The 8980-nt window shown below is 53.7% G+C and overlaps 1 protein-coding gene across 2 annotated transcripts; it reads right to left on the reverse strand.

Moving 5' to 3' along the window:
- Window positions 1-1108: 1108 nt before the first annotated feature.
- LOC100066686 (C-type lectin domain family 4 member G) lies at window positions 1109-4531 on the reverse strand. Of its 2 annotated transcripts, none has more exons than XM_023644641.2 (9): window positions 4430-4531; window positions 3886-3987; window positions 3481-3534; window positions 3235-3297; window positions 2940-3044; window positions 2553-2642; window positions 2193-2341; window positions 1966-2081; window positions 1109-1666 (listed from the first exon to the last, which is right to left on the reverse strand). In XM_023644641.2, the coding sequence occupies exons 1-9, from the start codon at window positions 4455-4457 to the stop codon at window positions 1525-1527; spliced, it is 849 nt and encodes a 282-aa protein (XP_023500409.2). In that variant the 5' UTR covers window positions 4458-4531; the 3' UTR covers window positions 1109-1524. The 2 variants fall into 2 exon arrangements, with proteins under 2 accessions (XP_023500409.2, XP_014596623.3); XM_014741137.3 differs by having other exon boundaries at window positions 4317-4501.
- Window positions 4532-8980: the final 4449 nt, after the last annotated feature.

An 8980-nucleotide genomic window follows, 5' to 3' on the forward strand; every position in this document is an offset into this window, starting at 1 on the left:
GATGTTAACTATAGGAGCCTAGTGGGCGTCAGATAGCATAGTGCCTAAGCAGCACAGTTAACCATGGGTGGGGGCACAACTGAAAGCTATATGCAGTAATTGCAAAGAGGAAAAAAAACTTTAGTTACTAGCTAGCTAATCATCAATGGCTAACTGTTTACCGGTTTCAGGGGATGTGTGCTCACAGCGCTGAAAGGTGCCACCTGGCCAGGAGTGTGGGTGGTGTTGTCTCCTCTCCTTGCTCAGTCAATGTTCTCAGGGCTGCACAGCCTGGGGGCTCCCTGCAGCCTTTGCTTCTGGACTCCGTTCTGTACAGAACTAAAGGCTGCTAGCTTGTCACTCCCCTCCACGGAATCCCTCTCCACCGGGAATTCTAGGAGAGTCCCCAGGTCCCCCGATGGAATCAGGAAACTCTGGGAGTGCAGGGTGAATACACATCAGAAGTCCCCAGCTGATATGGCCAGGCTCTGTGCACCCCGCCCCCCTAAATGGGCTCAGCCATCCTCAGCACCTTCCAACAGCCTCGGCCTGCAAAGCCCACCCTGCCCAGCTCCCCATGCTGAGATCCCATTGTTCCTTGAAGTCTGTCTTTGCTGGGATGCATTTCCCGATGCCCCACCCAGTGGTCACAGAACCTGGTGCCCGAGACAGAAGGGCCCTGCTCCTCGGATCCGGGTGGCCCCTCTCCCGTCTGCCTCAGGGCCTTGTCTCAGGCTGCCTGTCATCTCCACAAGGGGGTGCCAGTCTCCTCAAGGAAAGGGGCCCCCACTGCAGCATGTCAGCACAGTCTCTGTCCCTGAGGACAAAGGTGGCTCCTCCAAGGGCATCACCTGTCACTCCTTCATGCATTTCTCCATTGAGTCACTAGTCACATGGTTCTTGTGTCCAGCTAGACCAGCACAAGGGGGTCCTGGGGGGTAAGGACTAGGCCTGACTCATTCCTGTGTCCCCAGAGCCCCACCGCCCTCCTGGCCCAGTGCAGGTTACCCCTGGGTTTGGGGACATCATAGGGCTTCAAGGTCGCTTAGAGAGGTTGGGGTCATTCACAGGGATCATCAGCGTCTCTGCAAGAAAGCTTAGAACAGCTCCTCAGAGTCAGGTGCCAAGATTCATTTCTCAAACTTTTATTGATGCCCTGCAGGGCTGCAAAGACAGCTCACAAAACCCTTGTGGTTGAGGCCTCCCAGTCTGGGGGAAAATGAAAGAAACGCGATAGCTCCTTCTCGGATTCGCCTGACCTTGGCTAGGGAGGGAGGTGGGGTCAGATCAGGGGCCGAGGAACAGGGATTTTGGAGCGAAGGCTAGGTTAGGTCACATGTTGAGGGACTGCAAGTAACTTGCAGAGGAGGACCCAGATTGTAGGCACTGGAGACGGCTGGATTGGGCCAGTGGTTGTCCGTCGTGGTGGGCGGGGGAGGGGGGGTGGGGGGGGGAAGAAAAATGGATGGCGGTGGGTGAATCCAGGACAGCTGTTCACAGATCGCACAAGTAGCGGTGGGCGTGGCTCGGGGGCACTGGGCGGGGTCAGCAGATTTGCCTCTTCTCACAGATCCAGTTGTCCCTCTCGTTGTCGCCGCACGGAGCGTCGTTCCACATCCCCGTGTCCAGCATCATGATGCAGTCCTCACGACCCTGAGAGTCATTGGGCTCCCCCTGGTTCCATTGGCTGCAGGAGTTTGGCATGGGTGCTGCTGGGGGTCTAGATTGCGGATGGCCCTGGGGTCTGTCCTCCCTACCCAGGGTCTAGCCTGTTTATTAATTGGGTCTTACCTAGATACCCTGAGAGTCTAATCTATCCACAGACAGAACTTTCCAGCCCTGGGACATAATTTTCTATCCCCCGGAATTTAACCCTCAGCCAGTTCCTGGGGTCTAGGCTGCCCATCCCAACTGAGACTCTGAGATCTGGTCAAACCACTTCCCCTCGGGTCTGATCTGTCCTCCTCCCCACGTCCCTTCTCTCACCTGAAGCTGAGCGGGACTCCGTCCACCCACTGGTAGCCCTGGACCTTCTCGGCACGGCGCACCGCCCTCAGACCCAGCCAGTAGCCGCGACCTCTCACATTCCGACTCAGGAAGCCCTGGGCGGAGGTGTAGACTGAGTCCACCTCGCTCTCTCCCACCCGCACTTCCCAGGCCACGCCCCTTCCAGTGAACTCCGCCTCCCGCCTCTAATGGCTTAGGCTGCACACCTGCTCGTCCAAGTCATTCACGATCACCAGGTGCGCGCCAGCGCCGGCGCAGTTGCGCTGCGCCTCGTCCCACGTGGCAGTTGGAATGGAGAAAAGGTAGCAGGAACCCTGGAAGGGCAGCCACGACGCGGGGCACTGCTCGCAGGAGCCTGCGGGGTGGCGACGGTCACAAAGGTGGATGGCTCCCAGGTGGAGCAGAGAGGACTGGGGAGTTAGGGTTGGCTCTCTGGGCCCAGGGGCGGAGCCAGAGAGAACAGGCCAAGGTCAAAGGGGAGGGTAGGCGTTTCAGGAAACCCCGAGGTCCACGAGCAGGGCCCCCTTGTCCCCTCCCCCCTTCCCTCCCTCCTCGGTCTTGCTCACTGTTCCTGAGCCGGGCCGCCTCCAGCGCCCGCAACAGCTCCGTACGGATGCCCTCGCGGTCTCTACCCGCTTCGGCCAAGCCCTGGGTCACTACGAGGTCAAGAAAGTCCAGATTATAGCTGGGTCAGGGCGAGGAGCAGGGTCACGATTAGGTAAAGTCAGCATCCACGTCTGTGGGCAGTGTCACCGTCAAGAATTACATCGCGGTCAAGGACTGTCGTAGCCGGGTAGGGTCCAGTTGTGGTTGAGGTTGGGACTTGTCGTCAAGGTCAGAGTCCAATGGTCAGGGTCAGGATCAGAGGATAGGGTCGGGGTAACAGAAGGGTCAGGACGTGAATCGACAGCCGCGCGGAGGGATGAGGGGTCGTGCCACTGTCCCGCCCTCACCCTGCTCGCTGAGTTCCTTCAGGGTGCTCTCCTGCTGGAACAGCTTTGCCCGCGCCTCCCCAAGCTCAGTGTGAGCGGTCTGCAGCTGCGCCTGCGTCCCCTGGCCTGGGAAGGGGACCAGGATGGGGCGGGACGTCCGAGACCAGCCCGCCCCACGCCCAACACCTCCTCCCATCCTGGCCACAAGCCCCGCCCGCACCCGCCTCCTGCGGTCCCGCCCACAAGCCTCGCCCTCAGGACCACAAGCCCCGCCCTCAGGACCACAAGCCCCGCCCCCTCAGCCCAAAATTCTTACAGCATCTATCGCAGGATCGGATCTCTTCCTTCAAGGCGGCCAGCACCACCGTCTGCTCCGAGGCTGGAACAACCCCCGCCCACCCCACCCCCGCCAGGTCAGCCCCCGGGGACTCACGAGATACCCTTCCCCTCTCCGGGCCAGTCCCGGGGACCCTAGGATCCCCACTCACCCAACCCCTTCCGGTCTCCAGGGTCCCGGACACTCCCCCCGCTGCACACCCAGGAGGCCCTGTTCTGCGCTCACCATTTGTTCTCAGCAGGTCCTGGTGGCCGAGCAGCACCCGGCGCTCTGTGGAGGCTGCAGAGAGAGGCTCCTGCAGGCGCGGCCCCGGGGACCTGGGAACTCTCCCTTTGCCCCCCTGCGGAGACCCAGTCTTGGGACCCACACAGGGGGTAGGCAGACATGCAGCCCACATGATGTGCACACACGCCGAGAGGAACCAAACACCCAGGGACGTGCTCACACCTTCATGCATGCACATACACACAGACGTGCGTGCGCACAGTCCAAAGACGCACACACTTTGTTCACACGTATTCACACTCAGACCCAGGCAGGGATCTGGGACCCGGCTGGTGTGCCCATTGTGGGACGGTCTATCTCCCCATGGGGGCTGGACACACCTCCCCGAATTATACAGACACTCACCTTTGGAAAACAGGATGCTCAGAATGAGGGCCCACAGGATGGTGGCGATCATAAGAGATGTGGCTACGATGAGAAGTCTCCTTCCCCAGCGTCCCCAGGACCCTGGGATAACACAGAGAGACTCCTGGGTCCCTCCTGCTCCAGGACCATCCTGGATCCCTGGGCCCTGAGGACCAAGCCCAGAACACTTGGGTTCCTCCCAGGAAATTGGGATTCAGAGAGGTCAAGTAACGTGCCTATTGTCAGACAGCCCCTAAGTGGCAGAGTTGGAATTTGAATTGAGGTCCAGCTGGCTCCAGGACCTGTGGTGTCTCTCCTGCACCCACTACCTGGGCTCTCTCTTGGCTGTTTCCCTCCCCTCCCCCATCAAACCCCAAACCACTGGCCAGAGGGACTCAAGGGGGACAGTGAGGCAGTCCCATTGCTCATACCTCCGGGGGCCTCCTGGAGCCCACCACCCCACCTGCTGTACGGGGCAGTGTCCATGATGAGCAGCCTCCCAGCCCAGGGCATGGATATAAATGGAGCCCCCTCACTCACTCACCCCGCCCACTCTCTTCCTTCCTTCCCATCTTCTGACTCTTAATTCCTAGTACAAGGGACCCTCTGACGAGTCACAGGGCTGGGCCCTTTCTCGGCAGGGCTGGGCTAGGGGTAAGGATGTGGTAGAGGAAGTGGGAGTTGGTGGTGGAGGGGGGTAGGGAGCGTGCGTGCGTGCGTTGTGTGTGCGTGTGTGTGTGTGTGTGCATGTGCAGTTCCATCCTCCCTGGCCTGGGAGCTGCAGCAACATCTCCAGGCTGGTTTTGGGGCCTCACTCTGGAATTTGGTCCCCACCTCTTAGAGGTCTGGGGCTGGCCTTCCCAAGAGAGATGCTCTGAGCCAGCCAAGTTCGGGCCCCTCCCTGCTGGTTCCTGAGAAAGCCCCTCAGCCATAGCCCCCCAGGCCAGCTCAGCTTCCGTCCTCAGCTCTGCTGCAGGGGCCTGCCAGAGGCTGGATCTGCCCCGCCCTTAATTCACTCCTTCTCAGTCATGGGAGAACACTGGCATTTGTTGGGTGCTGGTCCGCTAAGCTTCCGGACTCTACAATTGGGTGGGTGAGGGGTGTGTGTATGTAGCTTCTAGAAGCCTCAGTTTTTCTCCTCTGTGAAAAGGGGGACAGTGACAAGGCCTCCCTCCAAGGGATGCTTTGATAAATGATAGAGGTCATCCATGTCAAGCCCTGCACCACCCCAGGCATAAAACCTGCTAATATTCATTCATTCTTTCAACAAATTTTGAACACCTGCCCTGTGCCAGGATCAATCTAGAACCTGGGCATCCGTTGATGCCCCAAATAAGCAAATTCCTTCCTTCTTGGAGTAAACATTCTAGTAGGAAGTTGGGAGAGACAGATAGTAAATAACGAACATAACGAAAACATCAAACATTGTAGTTTGTCCACGTGCAAATTATCCACATTCGAGGAGAGTCTGCTGAAAATGATTTAAGAATTGATTTGTAGCCCGTTTTCTTGGGTGCCAACGAAAAGGGTGATTGGCAGGACGATGGTAAAACTCGATTGCTTGTTGATTGGAACGAATCCCGGGCTCAGAGAGATCAGGTAGGTCACCCAACGCCACTCAGCCAAGAAGTATTGGTTCTCTGATCCAAGGCCATGCTCTGCCTGCTACAGGGACTCTTCTCTTCGCTATTGCAAAACACTGAAAACTCCCGGCCCCAAATTCCTCCCTCTCGGTACACACGCCTGTCTGCAAGGTGACTTTGTTACTCCTCGCCTCAAAAGGCGGAGTCTATTTCCTCTCCCTTCTGAATCTGCATTATCCACGTGACTTGTTTTAACCAATAGGCATGCAGAAGCACCACCACGTGACTTCCGAGTCTTGGCCCCAGCGTGCTTTGCGGCTTCCGCCTTCTCGCTCCTGGGATGCTGCAGGCCGCCATGTTGGAGGGCCCCACTTAGCTTGGTGGAAGTGAGAGGTCGCTTGGAGGAGAAAGCAGCCCAGCCTGCTACCGGCAGCAAAGCTCCTCTTGGCTCTTCTAGCCGTTCCAACTGCTGTGCGAATACAACGGCCCAAACGATTGTAGGCGGGACCAGGAAGGAGCCACCCAGTCAACCCATGGAATTGTGAAAAATAAAAAATCACTATTGTTTTCAGCCATCAAGTTGCAGGGTCGTTTGTTATATTGCATAACTCAAGCGGCCATAAACATTGACCGACACACCCTTGCCCTCCAAGCTAGGGGGGGTCCACCCGTTCCAAGGCCGAGGAGAGACGGCCCTTTATGACTTTCGACATCAACAGTCTCAGAAGGGGGATCTGTGCTCTCTGGAGCCTCCGCCCCCAGGCAGGCCTCCCTGCCACCATCCGCTTTCTGACCCAGCTGCTTGCCCAGCGAGGTCGCTCACCCGCGCCAGCTGCTTCCTCTCGGGACCCAGCACCTCGTGGATTGCACACTCGGGGTGGCCACGCCCTCGTTCCTGTGGCTCCGGGGACACCTGCTCATGGGGGCTGCGAGCTGCTCCAGGCCAGGCCCTCTTCTAGGCGCTGGAGGTCCAGCAAGGGACAAAACTGGCCCAAATTCCCGTTTTTATGGAAATTCCAATCTCCTGGCGGGGAAGACAAGAAACAGATGAACAAAGATATGTGGTGTTTTAGAATATCATGGGGTGATAAATACATACACTATGCTGTGCTATCTCGCCAGGGAGAGCAGGAAAAATAAAGCAGGCTGGGGAGAGAGTGAATGATTTGGGGCAGCTATTTTAGGCAGGATGGTCGGGAAAGAGCTTTCTGAAAAGGTGTTTCTTTGGAAAAACAGTTTTGAGAGTTCCTCAATTGAACATAGAATTACCGTACGACCCAGCGGTTCCACGCCTAGGTATATACCCAAGAGAAATGAAAACATACATGCAGACAAAAGCTTGTACATGAATGTTCATAGCAGCATGATTCATAGTAGCCAAAAAGTAGAACTAAGCCAAATGCCCATCAACTGATAAATGGATAAAGGTGGTGTAGCTATATGGTGAAATATTATTCAGCCATAGAAAAGAATGATGTTCTGATAAAGGCTGCAATGTGGATGAACCTTGAAAAGATGCTAAATGAAAGAAGCCAGCTACAGAAGGCCACCTATTGTATGAGTCCTTTTATGTGAAATGTCCTGAACAGGCAAACCTATAGAGGCAGAAACTAGATTAGTGGTTGTCAGGGGCTGGGAGTGATGAGGGAATGGGAGGGTGATGGTTAAGGGGTTAGGGGTTTCTTTTTGGGATTATGGAATGTTCTTATGTTGGTTGTGGTGATGAATGCACAACTGTGTGAATATAATAGAAATCATTCATTGAATTGTTAGGGTGAATCATACAGTGTGTGAACTGTATTTCAATAAAGCCAGAAAGAAGGAAGGAAGGCAGACAGGTAGGTAGGAAGGTATTGAAGGATGCACACTCCAGCCAGAGGAAACAGCAAGTGCAGAGGCTTGGAGGTGGCGTAACCAAGCAAAAAGGGGCTCATTCTGCTACCACAATCTGGTGCCAGTCAATTGCAAACAAGCCAGTGGTTGAGAAAGGAAAATTTAGATGACTAGCTAGCATCGCAGGAAGATGGCAGACTAATATCCTGAAGAACCATATTCAAATCATACAGAATCTTGAGGCAGTTATATAGGGGAAATGGGCAAGGGAGGGGGGTTCAGTAATGTCAACTGTCTGGTGTGATGGACTTCAAGGCGCCTCATTATCTCTTTCTTCTGTCATTCATGATGGGTACTAACGCAGAATTTTTGTCTCTTGAGGTTGTCATGTTCCTGGGGAACTCAGAAAACAAAGTTGCTTCTCACAGCTGGGAGATACACGTAAGCAAGACTCATAGAACTAGTGACCATGCATTTTGTAAAATCGAGAGGTGCTTAATCGTCTAGGCTACGTGCGGACTAGAACATATTCACAGAGATGAGTGAGTCAGGGCCATAGTTACAATATGGCTTCCTTTCCCTAACATGACTTCCCTCATGCTAACTTAAGATCTGGCTGTTACAGTGGGAATGTGTCTCGCCCATAAGGGGAACTGTAGCTAGCATGGAGTGAGCAAGGATATACCCAGAGAGTTACTCTCATTTATTTAATGACTCCGAGGTGCCAGACACAGTCCCTGGATAACAAGTGAGAAACAAGAAGCTGCAATCTCTGCCCTCATAGATGTTAGACATTAAACCTGAGAATTCCAGTTACTATGTTACTAGAATGAAATGCTCCATAAACCCATCTCTTTTTCTAATTAATGGCTTTTTCCTTGACTTTTCTTATTAGCAAGCAGCTCAGTTTTTTCCTCCTTTCTCTTGAATTGTCTGAGAATCTTTAGGGGTCCTAAAAACCAAACGTTGGAGGAGAGAGACAGAAAGCCTTCTCCACCCAAATGGAAGACACACAGTGGCGCTACTGAAGACTGGTTTTGATGGTCTGACCAATGACATAGGCGGCCTTCTGGGTCCAGATGCCCACAGGCCAGTGCTGTGTTTTTTTGCAAGAGGAAGATTCCACTCCCTCCACGTGCACCTGGTACTCACACCTGATACCCACCATCCCGGATGCCCATCCTCTTAGGGCTCACACACAACAGCCTTTCATTAATTCATTTAGCCATTATTTATTGAGTACCTGCTATGTGCTCTGTTGAAGGTCTTGACTACGTAATGGCAAATAAGACAGCCAATCCCTCTCCAGATGTATATCTAAATCTAAATATTTGAAAAGCAAAACTTTGGGTGGAAAAATCCAGGTAGAAAGGGTTTTTTAGTCAAAACGTCAAGAAGATAGACAACAAAAGAGTGATTAATAAATTAAGCTACATTTTTAAAAATTCCATTTTACCTGGGTCATGTTTGGTTCAGAAATTGTTTCTTCTGGATCTTTAAGTTCATCATGTACCGTTTCCCTACAATTATTTTAATTGCTGCTCTTGTTTTTGCTGTATTTGCTTCCTCATTCCAGGCTTACCTCTGGTATTTCCCATTTGTGGGTCTTTCTATAAAAGATCAGTTGTATTTATTCTTTCTACTATTTTTGGTTTCATGACATGGTGTTGTTTGCTAAT

Source organism: Equus caballus, chromosome 7, assembly GCF_041296265.1.
Source record: "Equus caballus isolate H_3958 breed thoroughbred chromosome 7, TB-T2T, whole genome shotgun sequence".
Taxonomy (NCBI): Eukaryota; Metazoa; Chordata; class Mammalia; order Perissodactyla; family Equidae; genus Equus; species Equus caballus.

Bases quoted from the DNA above. Each gene is read 5' to 3' on its own strand.
- LOC100066686 (XM_014741137.3), bottom strand. From the start codon at position 4,398: ATGCCCTGGGCTGGGAGGCTGCTCATCATGGACACTGCCCCGTACAGC. The intron at 3,045-3,234 runs GTAAGAATTTTG...TCCCCTTCCCAG, and splicing joins CCGATCCTGCGATAGATGCT to GCCAGGGGACGCAGGCGCAG. The intron at 1,667-1,965 runs GTGAGAGAAGGG...AAACTCCTGCAG, and splicing joins GGAGTCCCGCTCAGCTTCAG to CCAATGGAACCAGGGGGAGC.